We start from the raw sequence: 26,552 nt of genomic DNA, 5'->3' as shown, positions 1-26,552 counted from the left end.
GAAAAGATCGTGGGTGCTTTATGGATGTTAGCTCTGCAGGCTTACTGGAAATACTTTCTCCTGATCTCTGATTTCATGGGAAAACTCTGCAAAGGTACTTCATTAACCCACCTCTCTAGCAGAGGTCAGTTCTCACCATTCTAGGAAATGAATACTGATGCTGGTGCGGGGTAGTTGATGGCCTAATATGTTGTTCTTAGTTTTTAATGGCTGAAGGGCTAGGATTTTTGTAATAGGCAAGGCTGGAAAAAGTCTTTTTGGTGTCACATAAGTTGCTTACTTCTGTTACACTTTTGCTGTAACATAAGCATTCAGCTTCTCACTGAAAATGTTCGTTATGTTGGTCCCTTATATCTGCCTTCCTGTAGTTTATAACACAGAAAGCATCCTCTGCCGTTCATGGTCCAAGTGGGACTTGGTATGAGCAGTTTGTGATTTTTTTATTGGGGCTTTTTTTGCTGTTGGGGTTTTTTTGGTTATTTTTTGTTTGGGTTTTCTTGGTGGTGGTTTTTGTTTGGTTTTGGTGGGGGTTTTTTTGGTTTTGTTTTTTTTTAATTGAGACATGTCCTAGGCTATTTACATTTGAATGTTATGGGTGCATGAAACTTTGATTTTTAGCTGTCCTTTACTCTACAGGAAGGCTGTTATCTCTTTGGAATTTCATTACTTTGAAACCCCAAAATATTTCTTTAGGCCTTATTCTGTTTCTGGGGGGACACCCTGCTATGCTGGACAATTGGGTCAAATCTGTAAGACCTGAAATTGCTGGGCATTATGTGAGGAAAACACCCAATCTTCTTTAAAACAAAGAAATGGATGAAGTGTTCATTTTGGCTCTTTGATCTAGCTTTCATTTAACGGGCTTACTATTATTTTTTTTTCCTGAATATACTCACAGTGTGTTAACATTTTGCTGCCTTTCATGGGAATTATAGTTCTGGATGTTGTTTATGTAAATATTAACTAAGCCCATAAAAATTCAGAACTTTAAATAAGTGAGCTCTTGGTTCATTACTCCCTCTCTAATTCTAAGGCTTCCTAACAGCATCTCAGCCATGACATTTCTAATTCTGAAATAAGATATTCAATCTCCTATTTCTTTAAGATTTGTGGTTTTTATAGATTGCTTCTTTGGACAGGGCTGCAGACCAAGGGGCTTAGTAGGTATGAGACTTTCTAGAAATTATCTTGTGTTTTCTATACAATTAATTAAAAGTATCTACTTTGGGGAGCAGGGAAGACTACCAGTTTATCTTGAAATAAGCTTTCTTCATTTCATATTTTTGCATTGTATGAGTACAGTTACACAGATTAAATTAAATAATTGTCTTTAAAGGATAGCAGTACTTCACAGAGGGTAGGAAAATTCTAGATAGTACTCTGAGGGGAAAGTTAAGAGAAAAATCCCAATTTTAATTCAAGTCAGATGAAATACTAAATTATGTTGTTTTATACACGCCATGCAACTGAACAACTAAGGTTAAATATGAACCTCTGCATGGAGGTGTAAAGAAAATTCATTGAAGAAATACCATAGTAGAGCAACAAAAAGCGTGCAACAAATGGCTTCCACAACGTCTGTGATCTCATTAAATATTACAAATTGTGTCAAATGTTGTCCAGCAATGTTTTAAATTATTTTACTGGTTCTCTTCTGTGAAATTTACAGTAATACAAATCAGTAATTTGTGTTGTATAATTTTTATGTTATGTTTAAATAATCTGGTAACAGTCAGTGTAAATAATCATAAATTCAAATGCATCTCCCTAACTAGGGATTGCAACTAGTTTACTTTTAAAACATTAACCAGTTTAATAATTAAATGCTACAGTGTGCCATTGGCAAAGTCAACAAGAATGCAGGAAGGAGCTGAAAAACGTTTCTGGTTTCAAAAGCACCTAGGAAATATGTTTCTTTTCTGGAGTAGCAGCAGCAAAGCATCAATATAAACAGTTCTGCCTTTTAGAGATAATAGATCTATTTTACTAAGTTTAGCAATATTAATTTCGTTTTTCTTTTTTTTTTCCTTTCAGCCATAATCAGCAGACCACGTCATTTAGACATCCTGTGACAGGACAGGTTTCTCCAGAAAATATTGAATTTATTTTGCGAGAAGAGTAAGTAGTTTTATACCCATGTCAAGAGATCTAATTTACCTACAGTAGTTTAGCAGTTTGTCAGTTCTTCCAGTATTGTAGCGAAAATGTCATAGAGGTGGTTTGCGCTTAAAAATGTACTTCTCATTGTGGTAGTATGTTTTTGATTCTAGCACTGTTCCAAGTCAGGGCTTGAGAGAAAAATCTTTACCAAATCTTTACAAAACAAACAAACAACCCCCCAAAATAAACAAACAAAAAAGACAATATAAATAAGATACTTAAATAATAATGCTTTAGCTTTATATAAATATCAAATATACAGAAGTGAAAAATGTCTTTCAAGCAAACTGAAAGGTTTGTCCTGAAATTGAAATAAACAAAATGTTACTAGTTTCCATTGTAATTCCTTGGTTTTCTTATGTTTTAGGTTTTCTACATTCCCTGTCTTGGGCTGGTATTTATTACAAAATTTTTGATTAGGCATTCTTTAACTTATTCTAGAGAAATAGAATCATATATATTAGATTCCAGCTTATTTTATCCTGATTGTCTCATTTAAAAAACAAAAAGAAAAAAAGAATAAATGCATGTGTTCAAACTGGCGTATCTGGTGTATCAAACTGGTGTCTTTGGTGTTGGTTTGGATCACTCCCTGTTTCACTGTAGCATGTAACTAACTCCTGTCATCCTTGCTGCATGCTAGATTGCTCCTGGAATCCCTTCTGTAATGGGACAACTGTGTATCTTCCCTAGACAGAGTCTAGGAGAAAGTTCTTCTAAAACTTCTAAACACTTCTAAAACCACTCCAAAGGGCAAAAGGAACGGGACAACACCAGATAGCTTTTCCTTTTCCAGCCTAGTCTTCCAACACTGTTTAAGCAGCCTTTAGCCCTCCATGCATCACAGAGGCTGGGCATTGTGCTGTGATGGCCTCCATGTGGTGGCCTGTATGGCTGCCCGCATGATTCTGAACTTTGTTTCAAATTATGTGGCGTTTAATTTGCTTTACATTTAATTTAAGGTGGTATAGCACTGAGAAAAATGAGGCCCAGAGAAGCACCATGTGAGACTACCAGGAGACTGAGGCTTTTATGGCAATGTCTTCTATTGTGGACTAGGAGAGGAGAGGAGAGGGAAGGAGAGGAGAGGAGTAGAGCATGACTGTACAGCCCTCTGCTCAGAGCTTCTGGTACAGCCCTGAGACACACATCATATGGTTAAAAAAGAAACCAACCAACCAAAAACAACAGTAGCAACAAAAACCCATCAAAAACCTAACTGAACAGCTGCCCTCCCCCAAGCCCAAAGCAAATCCAAGGGCCAATCCTATGTGAAGGCCCATGCTGAGAACCAGAATGAAATAGAAGGTTGAACATATTTTGCAGTGCATGGGAGAGGCCTGTAATTAGGTACAAAGGCTGTGGGATAGCACTGAGCTGGAAGTCGCCCCAGGTGTTACGTGGTGTACGGGTGGCTTGCTGCTCAGGAGGGGCTTGGCTTGATAGAAGTATGGAAACAAGCTGCTCCAAGTCATTTAGTGAGGAGGACAGATGTCTTGCAATGGAGCAAATCTTAGACGGTATAGACAACAGCCACTGTGCATCTGTGTTCCAACTTCCATCTGTTAATTGATTTTTATTTAATCTATTGTAAAGGTTCAATCAAATTTAATGTAAAGAAAATCTGTACGTGTGTAAGGGAAAATAGGTGCTTGGATAGAACTCCTCCAAGTGCCTCCCTGGATTAGTCATGCTTCCCTGGGCTGTTTCTGGTCATGTAATTGTGGTAGCAGATAAAATACTAAAAGCAGAATTGAAAGAACAACTTGCTGGTGGCACATGGTTTTAGTCATCTTTTGTGTATGTTACAAACTTTTTTGGAAGAGAAATGAAAGTGTTTATTGTAATAGTTTTAAACTAAAACAGGGTAGGTTTAAACTGGATGTAAGGAAGAAATTCTTTACAATGAGGTTGGTAAAACACTGGAAGGGGTTGCCCAGAGAGGTCGTGGAGGCCCCATCCCTGGGAACATTCAAAACCAGGTTGGACGGGGCTCTGAGCAACCTGATCTGGTTAGCGGTGTCCCTGCTCCCTGCAGGGGGGTTGGACTAGATGACCTCTAGGGGTCCCTTCCAATCCAAAACTTTCTATGATTCTATGATTTGGAGGGCAATCAGATGAACGGGCATAACTTGTCATATCTAGACTTCAATTACTCACACTGATGAGGTATCAAAAGCAGGAAAAAGATCTTACAATGTAGTAGAATTGATAGAGACAGGTGGGTTTTATTCTAAAAGAAGAGGGAATGGCTGGAAGGATACAGAGAAGAGTATGTGTTTGTAGTGACTACTCAGAAACAGTCTTTGCGAGAACATTTTTTTGTAAGCTTTATTATTGGCCTGAAGTACATAGTGTTTTTAAACTTTGATGGTTTTAATACATCACTTCAAATTACTTTAAAGATGTCATTTTCAAGTGTGTTGAATGCTCTGGTTTCCTTAGTTTTGTACTGCTGCTGTGTGACAGTGTAGGTTTTACACAGATGCTGTTCATCATGGTCATATCTGAGTTCCTGTCAAAAGACACTGTTGACATCTGTGGATGTGTCTGCTGAAACCAGAGCTGTTGGCACCTCCCTGTCTTTAGGCCTAGGAATTGTAATGGGGCTGTGCCATGTTTTCAGTTCTTTTCCTTCAGGCATCAGGGGTTTGTATGGAAGTGGTGTTGATCATGTGTTAGTTTGAAGTCAATGTTGTAGATTGTATCTTGCGATGAAATGACTTTCACAAACGGGACACAGTTGGAAAGATAGTCTCTGGATTTGCATGGTCTGTGGAATCCCTTTGAGCTTTTTTCTATAGCTGAAGAATCCTGTCTGAAGTAGTAGCACTCTTAAGGGTTTCATAAAGGGCAATTTGTTCTTCAGTGCTGTTGTGATGTCATTTATTACTTACAGTAACTTACAGATTTTAATTTAAGATCAGGGCCAAAGCCAGGAGTTGTCACTAGATGTTTACTGGGAGCCAGCGGGGAGATGTAAGCACAAACTGCTTCAGGCTGCAACAAATGTGTCTGTTAAAAGTGCGCATTTAACATCAGAAGATAACTTACAGTAATCTAGAAAGGATGAATGTATGGACTGCTCTGGCCATTTCTCACCCAGGGAGCAATGTTGTGGCAAGAAGATTTGAAAAGAACTTTTGGAAAATGATGTCAATAAATGACATAAGCCTAACTTGATTATGAGTCAGTTATGAGCCAGACACCCTTGCCTCACTTGGTCAGATGAGAACCAGATGCTTCCAGTAGAAAGCTGAGGCTGTATTTCACTAGTCTTTTTCCAAGGCATTTCCCCTTTTAAACAATATCACACCAGTCTTGCTTTTTAAGCCAAAATCTGATTTCCTCAACTCCAGTGTAACTGGAGGACAAAACCAGAGAATATTGCCTGGGACCTATATCTTTTAAATTACATTATCTTTTGATCCTTACGCTATTCCTTCTTCCTAAAGGTGTTCTTATTTAGATTTTTTTGAGAAGCAGGGATAATAGTTCCTTATTTTCTAACCCATTCTTAGCTGAGACCGCTGTCAAACCCCACCTTTCATTCTGTTGTCCAAGCTGGCAAGCTTTGGTCATCTAGTGTGTGGGACATGTGTGGGACATGTGTACCTTTCACTAGCCCTGCTTGAGTGCTAGCTTTTCGGCATGAGGCTGAAAGATTTATCTTTCGTCTGATGGAGTGATTGATTATAGGTGCATGCAATATTCAATGTAAGAGCCCATTGTTTCTTACAAGAATTTAATTATACTTTTTCTTCTCTATTCCTTTTCTAATAATTCTTAACATACTTCGAGTGCTGCTAGTCATTCTGCTAAGATTAAAAAATATCCTTTTCTCAGATTTCTAGGGTTGTTTTGAGAGATAAAAGCTGCAGAGATATTTTTAATTTCTCCCTTCTTTGAATTAGTTTTTTGTTGTTGACATTAAATTCAGTTTGGCATCTTATCACATGATTACTCATATCTGAAGATTATTTTTCTATCTATTCCTGCCAGCATTTCCATTTTTGTGTCCAGACGAATTTTTGTCCTCTATTGACTTGGTCACCTCACAGTTTTCAGGATAACCTCTAAATAATTTGGACACGTTGGCTATATGGAAAGTCCCTCTGGTAGCCTCCCTCCATTTAACAACCGTATCTTGATTTCTATGCTTTACTTTCATGTTTTTAATGAACTCTTAATCCACAAGGGGACCTTTCCTAAACAAACAATGCAAAAAAGAGTGTTAAAGATAAGGCTGCTGGACAAGTGTTAGATATAGTTTAACCATATTGTTACATGTGCATTCCTCTGAAAAATCTGTGATAGAATTACTTAGGGTAGGTGTATGTAATGTTTAGATTTCTTCCGTATTATCTTTCTTTAAATAACGGTTCTTCAAATAACTGACAGCCGTGTATCTATTTGCATCTGTTGCTAAACACTAGTAGCTGGGTATTAGAAATTTTACAATATATTTCTGATAGTATTATGTTTGCGAATGAGAAGATAGTACTTTAAGGTTAAAAAAGCTAAGACTTCAATATAATGAAGAATGGGCAGTTGCAATGGCAAGGGGTAGCAGGAGGAAAAGACTTCTTCCAAAGCCTGAGGTGCCCTTGCAGAACCTCTTCACCGTTCTGCAGACTGAAGAGGAAAGACCCATCGTGCCTGGAGAGACGCTGGAGCTGAGTAACACAGCCCAATCTGCTCCCTGTGCAACCAGTGCAACTAAGAAAAGGCAACGGGTGATAGTAGTAGGTGACACTCTTCTGAGAAGTACAGAGGCACCCATTTGCCAACCTGGCACACTCTCTGGATAAGGAATTGGCTGGATGGTTGCACTCAAAGAGTTGTGGACAATGACTCTATGTCCAAGTGGGGACCAGTGGCAAGTGGCATTCCTTAGGCATCAGTATCGGGACCTGTTTTAACGTCTTTGTCAGCAATGTGGACAGTGGGATTGAGTGCACTCTCAGCAAGTTTGCCGACGACACCAAGGACACCAAGCTGTGTAATGCAGTCGACATAGTGCACTCTCAGCAAGTTTGCCGACGACACCAAGCTGTGTAATGCAGTCGACATGCTGGAGGAAAGGGATGCCACCCAGAGGGACCTTGACAGGCTTAACAGGTGGGCCCATGTGAACTTCATGAAGTTCAACAAGGCCAAGTGCAAGGTCCTGCACATGGCTTGGGGCAATCCCAAGCACAAATACAGTCTGGGTGGAGAATGGATCAAGAGCAGCCCTGAGGAGAAGGACTTGGGGTGTTGGTTGATGAGAATCTCAGCATGACCTGGCAATGTGCACCTGGAGCCCAGACAGACAATGGTGTCCTGGGCTGCATCAAAAGAAGCATGGCCAGCAGGTTAAGGGAGGTGATTCTCCCCTTCTGCTCTGCTCTGGTGAGACCCCACCTGGAGTACTGCATCCAGCTCTGGAGTCCTTGGCACAGGAAAGACATGGGGAGCTGTTGGAGCAGGTCCAGAGGAGGCCACAAAACTGATCCGAGGGTTGGAGCACCTCTCCTGTGAGGAAGGGCTGAGAGAGTTGGGCTTGTTCAGCCTGGAGGAGAGAAGGCTCCAGGGAGACCTTACTTCAGTACTTCAAGGGGGTTTAGGAGAAAGATGAGGACAGACTTTTTAGTAGGGCCTGTTGTGATAGGACAAGAGGGTAATGGTTTTAGACTAAAAGAGAGTAGATTGAGATTACATGAAAGAAAGAAATTCTTTACTGTAGGCATGGTGAGGCACTGGAACAGGTTGCCCAGAGTTGTGGATGCCCCACTGCTGGAAATATTCAGGGCCAGGTTGGATGGGGGTTTGAGCAGCCTGGTCTAGTGGAAGGTGTCCCTGCCCATGGCAGAGGGGTTGGACTAGGTGATCTTTCAAGTCCTTTCCAACGCAAACCATTCTGTGGCTCTATAATTCTATATGTATATACTGAGAGCCTAATGCAATGGGTGTTACCCTCTTTTTGCTTGTTTTTTGTGCAACTGATAAAGCCTGTGTATCACCTCTGGGGAGAAGAGCCATCTATTGCATTTGGTTACTATAGCAGCAAAAATATCAGGTGGCCAGAAAGGAGGAAACCCAAACAGCCCCCATATAATCAGTCATGTTTACATATAGAAATACTAGGACAGGTAATTTTTCATCTAGCTGAATAGGAGATTTATTAGTATTAAAATTAGATTGACATGATGTTATTGTGTCGTATTTGGTTTCAAAAAATTGCTGGTATGAATGTGGATCTAAGTCGACTAATCTTTATGATCCTTTAGAGAAAAGGAATGTGTTCTCTTGTGAGTATTGCATTTTCAAGATGGGCTACTGGTGTAATAATTTTTTTATGTTACTCAGTGTGGGTTTTTTGTTAATAAACCAAATAGTGGCCATGTAATCCTTTTAGCTGGTAAATGTGATTTCTGTAGACATACTAGCACTGTTTAAGTAGAGCAGGGAGTTGCTTGGCAGAAGATATTATATAGACTGTTATTTTCAAGTATTTTGAAAAGATTTAGAAGGCACTGGAGCTCCGAATGTACATACTGCAATTCTGCATGTGTATATACGCACCTCGGGATGGCAGTAAGAAAACTGTCCTGAAAACAGACAAAAGAACAGCCCTATGAAGACAGAATGGGATGTCTTGAATAACAGATGTTATCAAACACCTTTGGTAATAGTGATTCTGAACTGATGTTTCTGAATGCATAGAGTTAATGCTATAGTCACTTAAAGATTAATCTGTAAACGCTGTTAGGACAGTGTTAATGCCATTAACATGCTGGGATGTTTCAGGTAATTCTGCATATTCTGCATATTTTTATTTGCTTTTAGAAACAGACTGAGAATATTCATTAGCTGTTAAAGAGACTTGAATACTTGAGTTTTGTTATGTTCTGATTTCATGCAAATCTATTTTATCCTTGAAATACTATATATGAGTACTTAAATTAATTTTCAGTGTTGTTTGGTGTTTTCTGTTACATCTCATGTACAGGAAGTTTGTATCACCAGTGTTTGCTGCCAAAGGCTTCTTTTAGGAGGATAATAATGTTTTTTTTTCTCTTTTGCTGGATTTATTGTCTCTCTTGCTGGCTACGTGAGTTCTTCCACATGGCAACAACCTCGCCTTTTTTAAAAAACATTTTTCTCATTGTGACTTTGTTCTTTTCCCAGTTGAAGGTCGTCATTTATCTTGGTACTACTAGAAAAGGAAAGCTTGATTTATTGGCAGTGATCATTTTCGGTAGCAAGTGGAAGAGAAATTGCTAAATGGCCAAATTATAAATGCTTAGAAATTATGCATTTTTTGGTCTCTATTGCTTTGTGATTTTCTGATAGTGATGGTCATGTTAAACATATAAAGCTTATCTTCCTCTGTAGGTCTTCCAAATGTGGGGGTTTTTTGTGGGGTTTTTTTGGGGGTTTTTTGGGGTTTTTTTTTTTAAGCTGCAGTATCTTTAACCTACTGTGAAATAGTATCTTGGTGAATAGTGTAAATCCGTTCAATCTGCGTTTGCCTACCCTGATTGGTAGATTAAAGCCATTCCTCTGGGGTTATTTCTCCTTCCATATTAATGTTTTTCTTGGGAAAATTACTTCCGATTTGTTGAAACTCAAAATTTTAATTTTCATTTTTGTCTTTCCTGAGAAAGTTACGTCTCTCTGAAATAGCTACTCTGTAAATGGAATAAATGTAATCTAATCAGATAATCTATCATCTGAAAACCTACAGATTTTCTGAATATGTATATTACATGCTCTATCCTCTTCCCTCCTCCTCCTCCTTTCCCCCTTCCTTGTCCCAGTGAGCATCTGGAAAATAAAATGTATTGTGTGACTGTCCTACAATATAAAACTTTTTTGTGGTGTGGATGTTGTAAAGAATCTAAGCCTCAAGGGAAGAAGAGAAAGTTTGTGTCTTCTAAGGCCAAATACTTTCCTTGGATGTGTTTTGTTTTCATGCTTTTGCAACTCATTTCTAGTGGCCCTTTTAATGATAGAAAATCTAATACTTTATAGATCCATTTTGAGCAGGCAATAAGACTGTCAGATCTCAGTGTTCCTTCCTCCTTGAAGTACCTACTCTCTGTTTAGTTGGCTCAAGCAGGGAAGTAGAAACTTTTTGATGCGTAAATATTAGGAAAAGGCAAGTAAGATGGTTTTGCAAGTAAAATGCAGGCACATTGTAAGTCTGCTTTTTCTACCTGTTTTGAAAGTTTATAGAGTGGAAAAGGAACAAGTGAGAACAGAGTCAAAAGCAGGTAATTAAACTGGCTGATCAACAGAAATAGCTTAGTTGGGCAGCGTTATATACGGGAAGTGTCTTAATCTGCTCTTTGCTGGAACTGGATATTTGTAAAGCTGATTAAATGCTGAAGTAGGATACCTGGTCCATAAGAGGTAAGGCAAATTGGCTCAGACTGGTGTGATGAAGCTCTCATGCACTAAAGGCTGGCCAGGGATTTTAGGGTCTTGCTGTAGTTTGTTCTCATATCTTGGACCTGAACTTACATATAAAAGCTAGAAAGAAGGTTTCTGCCAGGTAAGCAAGGCATAAAGGAAACGGGATCAAAGGTGTGTTACTTCCTTGCAAGCTTAATTGAAACTGTGTGGTCATAAATGGAAAAATGTGGTTTCCCAGACACCAAATTAACTATAAACTTATTGGACCAGTAGTTGTTCAGGTTGTACCTGAGGAAGAGCAATGGTGGCAAACACCTTTTCCTCAGTTAAACCCTGTGCTGAGCTACTACAATCACAAACTCCTTTTCTCTGTTGTTCTGAGTGACAACTGCTCAGAAATACTCCGTTCTTCTTACCTTCAGAATTGGACTGAATTTCAGTGGTAGCAATGGTAAAGTTTGGTTTGGCTTCTATGTCTTGTTGGGTTTTTCTTCTCTTTTAAATAAATGGCTTTGGTAACTTGTTGAGATGGGAAAAGGAAAATCATAAGTTGTTAATAGTTTGGTTTGTTTTTCCTGATGTGACTTTATTGCTATTTGTTCCTAAAATACAATTTGCTAAACTATGTTGCTAAAGATTTTTGAAAATACTAGCTCTGGGTTTAATTCATAAGTTGGTGTTGAGCTTGGCTGCTGAGGCTTCTCTTCACGACCTGCATCTGGAATTCCACAAGATATTGCACTTCTGTTTATTCTCTCATTTCTTCATCTGGGCACCTGCACTGAATTCTTTCTTGTTGAACAGGTTCTTATGGTAGGATTGATCTCACCTATGCTTTAAATGGGTATCTGCATCTGAGCTAGCTATCAAGATTTCTTGACTCTTAGTATGACTCAGAAGTTATTTATTTTTAACAGTATCTGCCATGAATTGCACTATTTCACTTTAAAGGTATTTTAATAATTCATATTGTAGTATGAATCATATTTGGGGCAGATTCAAAGATCTAACATTAAGTTAGTGAAAGATCTAACAGCAGGCTAATCTCACTTTGATTTTGAATAAGAAGCCCGTTACTGCAAAGTGCTGACTCCTGTCCTTCCCTCCCCAGAGCTGGCTGTCTTACATGTTTGCAGCCAAGCCTCTAAATTGGGCACAATTTAATTTCTCTGCATTAGCCTTATCTTCTCTGAGTGCTCTTTGTTATATCTTGATTCTCTGTTGGATTTGCAGACCATTTGGCAGGTTTCTTCCTCCTGATACATTGACAAATACCGATCATCAGATGCCACTGGCAGCATCTGCTTGAGAAATACCTGAAATCAAAATAATAGGGGTGGTGCAAAGGAAGTTGCAGATGCATGGGAAATGTTTGACTGGCCTGTCATTCATTTGCTAACTGTGAATCTTAAATATAAAAAGGAAAAGCTGACTGTTTGAAACAATGTGCTTTAGATTATCTGGTTTTCTTTGTTTTCTAGACAGAATTCATCTATGTCCAAGCAACAAATAAACCAAAGACCTTCAAGCATGGTCAGTGAAGCGTCCACTGCGGTAACTACATCTGCTGTTGATACAAAACCTGGCTCTAAGGTAAAGGAAAAAGACTATTGTTTCAGCTTGGTGATTAGAACTTCACTCACTTTAAATCCAATACTCTTTTAATGCTGATTTTACTAGGGCCATGGGTTTAGCCCGGAAGTCTAATAACTTACCTCAAATAAGAGGTAATATCTTCTACCAAAGCAAAAACCTTTTTACAGCATAGGAGCACTGTATACTGACATGACAGTGTTGAACGACAATTCAAAAAATAGTGATTATTGTGACATGTAAAGTTTGAGAGGCTTCTTAAGAACAGAAGTATTTGTAGAACTAGTATTCCAGCAAGTCTTTTGATAGTCCAGTGTATATGGCAAAAAGTGCTGCAGAATACCAGGAATCGTAATTTGCAGTTCTTTCTCTTTCATGAAACCTTACTGCTGTTCCTCCTCTTAGTAACAACTTAGATCCTTTTCTGCCATCACTGTAGTGCACAAACACTGCAGACACAAAGTTTACACTCAGAATGTTTAATAATAGAAAAATCCATTATTTGGCATTGACAAGGGACCTGTGTTTATTGCTGCTTAAAATATAAAAAAGTGCTGTACTTGAAGTGTCACCAACTATTTTAATGCTTCTTTGACCTTACAGTAAATTACAGTACAGTGTGAATGGGAGGGGGTTGGATAAAAAGAAGCAAAAAAAAATACTGAAGGAATTGGCAGAGATAAGATAGATCTCTTAACTTTGCCTGCAGTTTTAAAATTTTCTCAGTTTTTTTTAAATACAGAAGTGTGAAGCCTGTTAAGTAATTGAGCTGAAGAAAGGACTTTGCTAGATTGGTTGCAAAGATATTTTTGTTGAGTTGGAATAATTCCAAATCTTTTTATAATGTTTCAAATTGCTTGGGTGAATATTGGAGAAGATGAAAACAATTTAATGAAATTTCATGGGAACCTGATACTCTGCTTTGAGCTGGGGATTTCTCCAGTGACGCAGTTGGCTTTAAATTACCCAGTATCACACTTCTGCCAGAAAGTGTGCATCCTCTGTCGCCTGCTGCTGCTGCTTCCCTTTGACACGTGTTTGCACCAATCTAATCGGGCTTTGCAAAAGAGTGAGATCAAAAATGGTGACTGGATGCAACTTCCAGGCCCACCCACATGCTAGAGGCTAGTTCACTGGAGACATCAGAACCGCACATCTACAGGTGAGGGTAATGCTCTTTCCCCCACAGCTTGGAGAATATCCAGAATCATCTCTTAAAAATTCAGTTGGTCTGGTTTTGGTCCCTGCTTCTGTTTTGTTTGCAGTCCGGTGTTTAAGTGTGGCCACGCATGCTTCTGGCAGGCTCACAGATGTTGCTTTTTTTCTAATACATGGCAGCTTTAGACTTTGAATAGAGCTCTAGTAGCATGTTGGAAAGAAGAAAAAGAAAAAAGCCCAAATGAGGCTTATACTTATTGAAATGTCATTATGTTTTATTGATGTGCATATAAATATATAAGGCTTCATTTTGTAAGACAACTGAGATGGGCAGTTTTGCAGAAATGCACATAAATCTTGGGGTGGGCCCCACCATTTTGATGCTGGCATCAAAGTTGTCTGAAGGCTTTAGACCAATACAGTCTACCCTTCTTTTTGAAATTTGAGGGGTATGGAATTGAGGGAATAAAAAGCAAAAGGGCATGCTGTTAAACCACAATGGTTCTCTGTCCCAGAGATCTACTTGTTCATAGCCAATTCAATTACATTATTAACCATATTAAAAGCCATTTATATTGATTACAAATGAAGAATATGGAGGAGTAAAGATCTGTTTCAGTTTGAGTATGGTACATTTGGAATTTAGTCTGTTAAAGCTTCCAATGGCGTGAATGGAAGCTTGTAAATGTTACTGTGCTACACAGTACTTGGGCCAAGTTGAAAGCGTAAAGGATAGTAGTGTAATGTATTTATTACTATCTACGTTTATGAGAGCGTGTCTTGGATGGATTCTGTGCAAGAGAAGTAATTGAATTGTTGATGACGCTGGTAGTTGCTGGTATTTTTCCAGGATGAACTGGTGAGGATTGCAACAAGTAATTAAAGAACATGTCTAGCAGTTGAGAGAAACAGGCAATGGTAGCAGGTATACGACGGTGCCAACTCTGTGGGACCACGCAGAGCTGGAGCACAGAACAGAGGGATTAGTTCAGGGCCACTGTAGATGAATGCTCAATATTAAGAGCAGGGATTTCTGAGAGTTTCAGGTTTTCCTATCTGAAAAGTAAGGATTTTGTCTAATTTACTCAAAGACTCTGAAAGGATTCATGAATTCATTTATTAGTGAAACATTGAGATTTTTTGAATGGAAGAGTTCATGACTTAGAGTTGAACAGGTGGGGTTTTGTTTTGTTTTTTTTTTTTAATTTCCTGTAGATTGAAAGTTACATGTTCTCTTATGTGTGCGTATATATACATATTTTTACCAATACAGTCTTCCTTTTTGCTATTGAGAAAATCTGTTCCAAATGAAAGGCTGTTTACATTTTTCTGACTGTCCAGTTTTAGAAAAAAAAAATAAAATTACATTTTATAATTAAGTTAGCAACTTTCCTCCTCAGCTAGAGGCTATTGTAAGGAAGATGACGCAGTGATGAAAAGGGATTTGAAAATTTTGGCTCCTGACGTTTTGATTTTTTTCCAAAAACTTGAGTCATTCACAAACAAGCCAGCATAACAAATGGGTTGAAGTCAAAAGTGACTTCTTTGTCTCCAGTGACACAGGCAGCTGCTCTGACCTGTATTTTTCAACACACGACAATGATATCAGAATATCTTAAGTTAGGAAAAGACAACTGCAGTACAGACAAATATTTTAAAGAATATACCTTTTGTTTTAAACTAATTTTTTATTCTAGCCAGTGGAAGCAAAGCCTGACATTCAGTATCTGTTATGCTTTGTTTTATTCCAGAGCAGGCTGAGATGATCAATACTACAGATGATACAAAAATTTTAGTTAAATAAATCACCATAAAATTATTTTTTGTTTCTATTACGGGTATTGTACTGATGTAGATTACACAACCTTAGGAAAATTTTTTCCCCTCCCATGTAATAGAAATTGTTTGGTCTTTTGACCAAGTCCAGGGATGACTTTTCTACATTGTGATCTGCATTTTTTTTTTAATTAAATAAGGTCAGAGAATCAAAGTGCTTTGATCACTGGCAAAGGATCTGATGAAACAAATTTAAACCCTTCTGTCAGGCTAGATCATCTATACTTTAACTGCTTCTCCATTCATCCACCCTTCCTAGGGTAAATAAGAGAAAGAAAAATTAGGAAACTAAATTCTGTACATTTTGTAAATTGACTTCTGTTCAGATGCAAAGCATAGATTTTTGCCTTACAGAGTCTTAAATAGTTATTATCTCAGTGTACTGCTTCTGCCAGTCAGGCCTCATTATTTTTCATCACCCTTTTAATGTAGCTGTTGCATCTAACATTTGGCAACGGTTTTTTAAAATCTTGGCTGAATTGATTACTTATCATTTTTTCTTAAGAGAAAATATGTATGGCTCGGCCTGATGATCATACGATCATCCAGCGCTTGGCTGTCCTCTTGATGCATCTTTGTGTGTTCGTTTAAAGTGGTATTTGGACACAGGTTCACAAATTATCTTCTGAAATATTTTCAGTAGCAAACACAAAATGCCTAACACCTTATTTCTTCCTTCCTTTAGTCTCAGACTTGCTGCTTGCAGGTCTGCGAGTGAGCATGGACAGCGATTTTGTGGTTGTAATTGACACTCCGTGTTCACACAGAGCCAGCGCTGGGCAGCCTGTTAGCTGAATGCCTTAGCACAGGTATGCCAGAGAAATGGGTTTTGGGAGATCTCAGTGATACTGTCCTCACCTGGCTTTTACTGTCAACTGGTTATTGCCAGCTGAATGGCAGGGGGATCTGCTCAGAAACCTGTTGCTGTTTAAAACCTGGCCTGTTAGGTTTGTGCTAGCCCTAGACAGCTGGGCGGCTCAGGTTATCTCCTGTGCTGCCCTGGGCTGTGGGTAAATCTTGTGCAGGTTCTCACTGAGGTATCAGGTGAGGTGTCACCCCTAGGAAAAAGGCCATACTTGGCATTCTTCCTGTCTCCTAAGTGTTGGGCATTTCACCGAAAGGACCGTGGCATGCAGCTCACCTGGCTTTTCAGCAGAGCTGAAAGCAGCATGCTGCTTCCTGGTAAACAGATATTGGGGGAACTACCTAGTAAAATCTGCCCTTTGATATCTCTTTATAAGTGTTAAATCTACATTGCTGTTTTAAGTGCTATAGCACCAAAGAAAAAGTGTTTTGTTTTGTTTTTCTTACTGACTATTGCTATTATCTTAATCTGCATTAAGATGTGTGCTTATGTCTACTGAAATGTGTGAGATTTAGTGCAGGTTGGTAAAACCAGGCCTCCGAATTAACAGAATCCATTTCATGTTATCATATAGTGCTAGAATATTTTATTATGATGTATGCTGTCTTCTAGTCCAGATGTGACCTGACTGGCAGAAGCAGTACGCTGAGATGATTTTGTTGTATCATCCCTTGTGTATGACAAATGTGCTCGTTTCCAGAGCTGCTGTTGATCTGCAGCTGACAGAGCATCAGTACCCTGACCATCTGAGAGGACAGATTCAAACAAAGGAGGAGACATTGTGGAAAAGAGTCAGTGTGTGAATCTGGACAGCTCTTTCCTTGGAGAAGTTGGGAGCAACTGTAAGGGTGGTTTGTGCACCTCAGGTTCCCAAAGCAATTGCAGTAGCAAACTGTGCTGAGACTGGGACAGAACAGGCAGATTGTTCATCTGGAGATTCTTGCTGCCTTTTTCACAGACTGATAGGCTTTTATTGTTTGGTTTTGAAATAGTTTTTCCCATGTGAGTCAAAACTGAGGTTACAGTAAAACACAAACCATTACCTAGACCTTGTGATTGCCACTTATGCTGTCTAGGTCTCCTCCTTAGCAGTGTCGCTCTCTGTCTTCTCCTTTTGTTTGCAGGGTCAAAGTCCAAGCATTTTATTAAGCTATCAATGTTGTCTGAATTTAAACAGGAAAGAAACCCACAAACAATGCCTACCTGCCCCTTCTCCCCCCCCTCCAAACACCAAACATCAAGAGCAGGATTCCTGTGCACAAAGTCTGGTGCATGTAAGAGATTTGTACCATGCTGCAGAGAGAGACTTGCATGCAGCTCTTGTAGCGCACTCAAAAATACTTCCCAAGCACACTAAAACTGCAGCACTTTTGCCTTTCAGACTTCAGTCACCAGTGCTGCTGCTGTTCAGCTGGGAGCTGGCAGACTGTCCTGGCACTGATATATTGATGAAAGTGAGAGATTTAATTTGCTATGTTATAAATATCACTGTCTATTTACTTGCCCTTGAAAATGCTAGAAATACTTAATACTGTGTAATGAAGTATGAATTATTGCGGTGAGGTTATTTTTAATATGAAATGAGTCTCAGTACAGTTTAAAAGCCACTGCTACATTATACTTCTTTACAGGTTGTGAAGGCTGGAAACAAAGTTCATAGCTTTGGAAAGAGAGAACAAGCTATCAGGAGGAATCCCAATGTTCCTGTTATAGTAAGAGGCTGGCTACACAAGCAGGTATGCATGTAATCATCTGTTTCTGTTCATATACTTCAATACAATCATCAAATAAAAGTAAGTGCCTTCCAAGTAACTGAAAAAACCCCAGAAGGTTAAGTGTTGGTGATGCAGGGCAACGTTGGGTACTCCCACAAGCTTCCGTAATGAGGGACTTGTACTCAGCAAGTGCGAAACCCAAGTTTTATGTACAGGTTTGAATCAGAAGTGGAAACAATGATAAATGGGCGTTGCCATCATAGTTAAATGTTGAGGCTATAACTTTGTTGTCTAAGTCTGGTTATTTTCCCTATTTTATCCTGCTGGCTTGCTGCCATGCTGATCTCAGTCTCCCTCAGAATGCACTATAAACCCAAGGCTGGCTGTGAAGGTCGTATTCCATCTGCTTGCTTATGCCCTTATACCCTGATCAAAGGCTTAATTCCAATCCCATACACCTTTTGTTCTCCAGAAGCAGGAGGGAGAAAGCAAAGGGAGACAGGGACACGTTCACCACACTTTGCTATCACTAAGAGCAGTGTCCAGGCAAAGGCTGGATTACAGGATTTCATCCAACAAACAGAATTTTACAGCTGCTGCATCTTGAAGTCTTAAGCTGACAGAAGCACATCCTTGAGTGCAAAAAGTGAATAAAGCTGATTGTTGTATGAGGATACATCCCTGCTTCTAATTTGGCAGTCAGAGTCCATCCCATTATCACTAGAGATCCAGCAGCTAGGTTTAGCGATGAGTAGGAGAAGGCTGAAATCTAAGGCTTACAATTATGATTCTGCATATACAGGAAAGTGAAATTGCTGACAGCCGTCTACTTCCTCCTGCGTGGAGAGCTGTATCCTGCCATCAACTCTGTTGACATTCACTACCCAAGTCATTAGTTTTCAGGACAGAATCAGAACTCAGACACAGTATGTGTTGGCAGCATTGTAGCATGAAAAAGGAAAGGGAAGAAAGTCCTTGCATATTAATATGGCTGCAGAAAGAAGAAGGGAAATACCATATACAACGTTCCTCTAGCTATTTCCTTTGTCCCCTTTCCTCTGCTTGCAAGCACTTAAAGCCTGAAGATGCTTTCTGTGCTGCTGGTCTTACCAAAGCCTACCTCAGCTGAATAAGCTGTACTTGCTTAGGTTACAGTCTGGCAATTTTACAAGCTTCTAAAATTAATTTTGATGAAAATATTACTCATTTTGACAAGGTGATATATATTATATATATCTCTCTAAAGATATATAGATCTCCGCAGGCATATTATATTATACTTCATTAAAATTTGCACATTATGCACCCTGTTTTATTTCCTAAAGAATATTCGATTGTTACATTTTAGGCATGGGTGACATATGGGAGATTGACTGTAGAATTATAGGGGTTCATTGTTTGAAATGTGAGGCCATGCTTCACAGCTGTGTAGTGATTTTCATCTTGGGCTACAGGCAATCCTTGTTGGAATTTGTGCCATCCAGATGCATACTTTGTTTCTTTATTGGAGGATAAATCTGTCTAGATAAAATATGCATTGGTTGTGTATAAGGTTAATCTGAATGCTGTTTGGGATGCGAGTTTAATTACTTAATGAAAATTAGCAGATTGAATACTCTACCTTGATTATTTTATATCTGGATGTTTTGCCTCTTATCTTTCTTAGTACATAATATTTTGCTAAAATATAAACCACTTGTTTTTGCAATTAATACCATATTTAGGTAAACTTCTAGAAAAGCATTGCCTGATAAGCTGTTAACTTTCCCTAAATGAAAAGTGTATCACATTTCTTGTATTTCAGGATAGCTCTGGAATGCGATTATGGAAAAGGCGATGGTTTGTTCTTGCTGATTATTGTTTGTTCTACTACAAAGGTGAGTAGATACTAGCTTTTTTGAGTTAGTCTGTAACAGTTCACCTGTTCAAATCACATTGCAAGCATGAACTAATTGAACTCTTCAGACATAGTTAGTTATTCTGAGAAGGTGCATAGTGAAACAATTACTTATGGATATGTCTTTAATGTGCAACAAATTTCAGGCCTGAGTTGGGGAACAAGGGCATGCTGTATGATCTTTTGTCACATAACTTATCTTTGATATATGCCAAGGTTTATGTTGCAAAACATTTGGCAGCAATACCAGTTTAAGATTTATTCTGCCTCTGGTCTGCATTGTATTACCTACTTGCCTGCACTTGGACAGCTGATTTTTTGAGAATGCACTATGGCCAGATCAGGGCATTGATTCAGCTTTAATCCAAGGGACAGTGTAGGAGCGAGAACTACTGAATCCAGTATTTCTACCAAAAAAAGCTAGATGTGATCTTAGCCTGAACTAGGAATAATGGTATTACATAAGGTTATTTTGAAGTTTTGAATATTGTGTTGTGTGTTACAATTTTTGGAAAGCCTTACAGAATATGAAACTCTAATTCATAGGCGCTGCATTTCTGCTGCTGATCATTTCAGAGCCAACAGTAATAGAGGTTTCCTAATTGTAGCAATTAGCCTAGATGTAGAACGCCAAATGGACGGTCCATCATGTTATGCAGCCTGTCAGAGTTCATTTGTCACAATAAGCTTTATTCTCAAAGCGTATTCTGTCTGAACCTAAAAAATCATCCTCCTCACCCCCAAAACCCAAACTGTTCTTTTTCAAAAAAAATTCAATCATGTTTCTTTAAAGAAACCCAACATTTTTCTCCATGTATTATTGGTGTTGAATCAGAAGAAAATTCAGATCAGAGGGGCCTTCACGAAGTATCTAGTCCAACCACCTGGTGAAAGCAGGGTCAGGAAAGAAGTCAGCCCAGGTTGCCCAGGGCTTAATCCAGTCAGGTGCTGAAAACCTCCAAGGGTGGAGATGGCACAGCCTCTCTGGTCAGCCTGTTCCGCTGCTGCTCTGTCCTCATGGGGAAAATTCTTTTCCTTATAGCCAGTCTGAACCACTTTTTTTCTACTTAGTGCCTGTTGTCTGTGTGTCCATAAAGGAGAATGTATTGTTACCCCACTGAAAAGTGCAGTGAATTAAATTCTTTTTTTTTTTTTTTTTTTTTTTTTTTTTATTCAACAGACAGTAGAGAAGAATCTGTTTTGGGTAGCATACCATTGCCTAGTTACGTAATATCTCCAGTTGGACCTGAAGATCGCATAAATCGCAAATTTTCTTTTAAGGTACAGTTACAAAGCTTATTAGCTAATCATATTTTAAAATGTTTATTTGCATTAGAAAGGAGGCTGTTCTAAACAGTATCATCTGCTTTCCAATTTTATTTATTTAATTTTTTTAAAAGTAGACAGGTTTATTGACTGCCTATTTAAACGTGACATAGCACATTTTGTTGCTTATGAATTGACATTCATACGTCTGTTACTATGTAAGTGTCTCTAGAGATTAAGAATGTGTCTGTGAGTAAAGATCCTGTTTCTAAAATTAGAAATTATCATTGGTAAGTTGTTCCAGTGCTGTTTGCAAATTGAAAGAAAAGTTGTCGTTTTTTCCTTATAGCGTACTTGATCTCATAGTGGACTGATGGTCTTTCGGTTTTGTTGTGTTCTTCTTTAAATAAAATAATCAGCTCTGTTCTCGCAGTTAGAAAATGACAACACTGTAGCTTTTGATGTATAATTTACTCATTTTAAGGGGAAAAAGAGTAACCAATTTTTTTCTCCTTTTTTGGGGGGGGAGCAATAATTGTCTTAAGAGGCATGGAGTTTTTTAAAGAAAAAATACTCTTGTTTTTATATAGTTTGAGGTTGGTTTTGTGGTTTGTTTTTTTTCTTTTTTTAAAAAAATGTATTGTATAATTTACAGTTCTATTCTCTCTTACATAAACCTACGAATATGAAATAAAACATACATTCTTTCTTGACAGTGGAGAAACCTAACTCCAGTTGATTGTCTGAGCTGCAGCAGTAAGGCAAAGTTTAGAAATTTCAGTGTATGTTGCAGATTTAAATTCTGCCGATACTTGGAGCAGAACCTGTTTTTCTACCAAGTAAATGAGCGATGTACTTAAAAATCTAAGTTTAGAAATCAGATTTTGATTAGGTATACTTTAGGATATCCAGAAGGAAACTTTCTGTTTAAATCTTTTCTGTGCTGAAATTGCAAAGAACATGTGCTCAGCTTAGATTTTCTCTTGCATTTTGATTTTTGGGGTGTTTTATAACTGTAGACTGCCTTGTGTTGCTTTGGGTTCTATCTTCAAGCAGATAATGGTTTGAAATTTATTAAACAAATATTAGCTTGGGAAATGTGTTTAAAAAAAGACCCAGTGCACTTTGTGGAAATGCTTGTTGTACTTTTTCAAATGTGTTGAACATGAGACAGTAGGACAAGCTACAAAGAAACCTTTGTTTAGGAAAAACATTCCACTCCAATATTTAATGAGTGTCATTCATCAAGCCCTCCTCTTCTGGAGCCTTTTCCTAGGAAGAAGCACATACTGAAGGAGGAGGACCCAATGCACTTGTAGGCTTCTATGTCTCTTGAATAACTATTCGTGCAGACTGGGGAAGGAGATAAAGAAAGTAGCAATAGTACTTAGTGGCTTCAGAGTTTAAATAAAAAATCTGCTTTTTATTTTATTGAAAGGTTGTTTGAAAATTTTGATGGAATGTATATTAGAATTATTAACCAGTTTAACACTATCAGTGATAAGGGGAACTCTCCCTCCCCATGCAGATTCCAAGCAGTATGTTCTATAGGCAAGCTCTCAAGTCACCACTGCCAAGGTGTGCCTCTCCTTTCCTGTGGAGTAGAATCCATGGTTGTGATCATGGTTAAATGTTTTCAGGAGCAATTGCAGACTTCTCCTGTTCCTTTTAGGATAGCATACCTGTATGAGCACCACCAAGTCTTTAACCTGAGTCTTTTCCTGAAAATCAGCATGAGCCAGTAACGTGAGACTTACAACACAGGGTCATTGCTAAATAGTTGATACAGAAATAGGGAGTTGATAGCAAAAGAAACTTTATGCTTGAAATCTATTTAAAAAATCCAAAATGTACATTTAATATATTTGTTTGTCCAGCCAATCTTAACTCTGCTTTAGGTGTTTGATGATTGACTGCAGACTTGATGCTGTAGTTTGATTTTATTTAGAACCGAGTCCCAGGGCAGTAGGAGGATTTTGTAAGATTCCTGTCGCATGGACCCCATCCAACACTGATGTTCAGTGGTCGTGGAGTCGGCTGTGGGTGCACAGTGGCAGGAGCATGGCCGTACTGGCATTCCGTCACTCACCAGCCATTACCTTTATCTAATCTCTTCAGTACACTTCGATACCCAGAGCGTAGACAGACATTCTGTCTGCAACGTAGTACAGCCAGAAATAGAAAACACAAGCAGATTAAGCCCAAAATAAAGACAGGACTTTTTTGCATTTAAGTCCTGAATTAATGGGGGAATGTGCCGTGTCACTTTTTACATTTGGCCTGTCACTTATTCAGATTGTTGTAAATCCTCTTCCAATAGAGGCATTGCCTCGCATTTTAAATGGCTATTTTAAGTAACAATGAGTTTTTGAAGCTAGGGAAGCAGTCAAACTGAAAAAAATGTCAACATTTTGGTTTGTAAGACTAAAGGAAATATACTTAGCAAATACATGGATGCTTTTTGTATACGATTCAGTTAGAAGAAGGTTGCTAAAATACATGCACACTAGGATATATGTTAAACCCTGCTAACTGTTAAAATGTACACCGTAGGAGTTCTCAAAATTCTTTTCCTTCCTTCATCTCCCAAGGCCCAGCTTTCAGCTTTTGTACCTCTTTGGGTGTTGAACAATTACAGGCCTGCGGAACTGCATACAGGCTGTTCAAATGCAATCAAAACCCCACTTAGAAGTGTAGTAGTCTGTATGTTAAATTGTTTTGTTTAGAAACTCTGCTTTTAAGTATTTATCTTGACAAATATTTCACCTTATTTACTTGTTCCAGGCAAAGTGCTGTGACTAGCTGTATGCTACTGTCATGAAGCTGCGTGACAGCCTTTTAGAACTCAGGATCTTTACTGCATATTTAGTTCAGTAGCTAATATCTTAAAGGTATTTAATTCATCTAATTGCTGTATTTTTTAATACAGTATTTTTTAGCTGATACAAAAGTGAGGGAGCACAAATACAATGTATAGATTTTAATGTGAAAAAGTTTGCACAATGTTAATATATAGCCAGAAATAATCCCTGTGATTAATAGAGAATTGGCTGTACTTTTTTAGTGATAAAATTTTAAGCATGAGTAGTATCAATTCATGAAGATTAATGTCATTGCAGTCTCTTTAGAAACCTCATTGTCCTCAGTCATGAAAATTATTTTTAATTGGTCTTATATGTGTTAAAATGTGAGAGAATACTGAATGTAAACTCATTTATATGAATCTGACAGTAATACCAATTGAGAAACTTGGAAAGCCTACCAACATCCTCTGTAAAGAAAACAACAAAACTTCATGCAAAGACAATGTATGCAAGTATATGGTTGTGTTTAGGTGCGTATCTTGCCACCAAATAAAGTCAATGAAGGATGCTCTGATGTTCCTGTAAGAGGTAGGAAGTAGTGTTGGTGATACAAATTACTCCTTTTTATTTTGATACTACCTTTTAGATTTTTTCAGAGATACACCCTTTCAGCATGAGGGCATTCAGAGCCTAGGAAGCCAGGCCAAATCATTACTTTCAGAAGATGCTACTGCAGCTTGTTTTTAAACATCTTTTCATTATTGACACTCTAAGACTTACTGATGGAAGTATCTGTTCATTGCTTAGACCTCCTGGGACCAGGGCAAACTTCTTAGCTGTTTCTTTGATCTCCCTGGTTTTCCTAAAAAATGTTGACATAATTTTTTCCTTTATGTTCTCTGGATCATTGTTGCTTCCTCAGGCTCCTATATTGCTTACAAAACTTTTCTGGTTCTGGGGAGTCAGGTGAAGAAATGCCAAGGGCTATAAATTTGAGAGGTGCCATTTTAGAATTTGGAAAAGGGAAGGTTCTAGCTTCCAGAAGTCCTGAAAAAGCTCCGTATTATTTGAGGGTGAAAGATGAGTTAGATTATAGTGTGCTGTTGTTGTGATTATAGTATGCTGTTGTATTTATAGCGAAGGCTCAGTGTACTATTTCAACTTTTGCTCATAAATGTTTCATAAATACCAGGAGAAGGGAGAATTTCCTGTATTTTATAGCTTATTGAGAGGACTAATTCTTAAAGATTACAATTATTAGAAAACTGTTCCCTTCCACATCCCTCTGTCCTATGAACTATGGCTTTTCCTCTCCTAGGAATTTTGGATTATCAGAGGTGAACATAACAGCTCTAGGCGTTCGTTACTTCTAGTATAGTATTTTGTTAAGTATTTTCTTTGGAAACATGCATCTTTTAATGATTTTTTTAACTGGTTTAACTTTTTGTCCTTGTCTTGTCCTATTGATGTGCCCTTGGGGTTTACTGTCCATTTCTCCTTCTGTGCATTATGGGAGAGAGACTGCTTTTCTTCTCAATCTGTCCACATTAAGGCATCTGAATGCATGAATAGGTACCAATATTATTTTTTCCCTGTTGTGTGTATGGTGTACGTGTGCGCATGTGCTGTGTTTTAGGCTTTTTAGTATGCTGTAGTCATCCTAATAGCTATTGCTTAAAAAAAAAAAAAAAAAAAAAAAAGAAAGAAAATAACTGCTAGCTTCTGTGTCTGCTAGCAGTGACAGCTACAGGACATTGGCACAAAGTGGCTTTCCTGCATATAAAACACACTACTAACAAATAACTGAAATATATTTGAATTTTTCTTTAATCGGTTTTATGTTTTATGAACTTCAGAATGTTGTGTTTGTTGATAATAATACACCGTCTCCATTTTCCCTTCTGAAGCTATGGTTGTTTATGGCTGTGATAGCTTCAGTCTCTCAAGGGAGAATGGTGCATCATACTTTGCATTTTTACACTGTTTTCACCTACAGCCTCTTAGGCAATGCTTTCAGTTGTGTTCATCATGCACCGCTGAAAAAGAACCCGAAAGACAAATGGGTGGTGTTGATCAGGACATACAGGTCAGTTAAGACTGACAGATGTTAAATCCATTTATTGATGTGGTATACAGTCTCCACAGTTAGTTACCCAAGGTTCTGGTTTTTTTCCAGCAAGTATATAACCACGAGTGGTAGGGTCCTGCTGTGTCATCTGCCGCGGGACTCTTGCTTTTCTGCAAGAGTCGCTTCGCTTCTGAATTCTAGCATCCTCTTCTATGCCCTCAGTGTGGTCTGTGGAGGAGCTCTGTAGTCATAAGGTCTAGCGTTAAAATCACTGATTTCCTTTACATCTGGATGACCAATTTTTGGTCTGTTCTTATGCTGGATGCTAAGCATAAATTGCAATTAATGAAATGCTTCTAAATCATATTTGTTTTGACCATTTCTAATGGTCTTAAAACAGCAAAAAAAAAAACCAACAAGACCCAAATAACAACAAAGAAAACACAAACCCAAAGAACTCAACTAGGCAAACATGAAAAATATCCTTTGATTCCTAAATGCCCGATTGATCAGAGCTACTGTTTCGTCTGTGTAAGCCCTGTTTTCCTGTGCTAAGGTAGGCAGGTAATGGTGGGGAGGGAGCAACCACCTTGTATTCCCTTATTGTATTCCCTTGAGGCACGTAAGGGAAAGGCCACGTTTCACACATTTATAAGAACAGGCTGCACTAGAAAGGGAGTAAATTTTCCACAAAACTTAAAGCACTGTAATAGCAAGCAAATATTTTGCTCTCTAAGATTATGGTAATTTGGGAAATTCAGAGTAAACAACTGAAATTGCAACGTGT

At 38.3% G+C, this 26,552-nt stretch overlaps 1 protein-coding gene across 1 annotated transcript in view; it reads left to right on the top strand.

The window, feature by feature from the left end:
- Positions 1-26,552, top strand: part of PLEKHA7 (pleckstrin homology domain containing A7) — a 144,625-nt gene that overhangs the window by 75,676 nt on the left and 42,397 nt on the right. The window contains exons 3-7 of the mRNA XM_035891032.1: positions 2,035-2,118; positions 12,045-12,156; positions 17,647-17,751; positions 19,535-19,607; positions 20,808-20,908. Coding sequence (XP_035746925.1) covers positions 2,035-2,118; positions 12,045-12,156; positions 17,647-17,751; positions 19,535-19,607; positions 20,808-20,908 — 475 coding nt within the window. The remainder of the gene's footprint in view (positions 1-2,034; positions 2,119-12,044; positions 12,157-17,646; positions 17,752-19,534; positions 19,608-20,807; positions 20,909-26,552) is intronic.

Source organism: Egretta garzetta, unplaced genomic scaffold (assembly GCF_000687185.1).
Source record: "Egretta garzetta isolate BGI_Z169 unplaced genomic scaffold, ASM68718v1 scaffold133, whole genome shotgun sequence".
NCBI lineage: Eukaryota > Metazoa > Chordata > Aves > Pelecaniformes > Ardeidae > Egretta > Egretta garzetta.
Note: the sequence above shows the minus strand (reverse complement) of the source record. Positions and strands in the feature narration are given on the sequence as shown.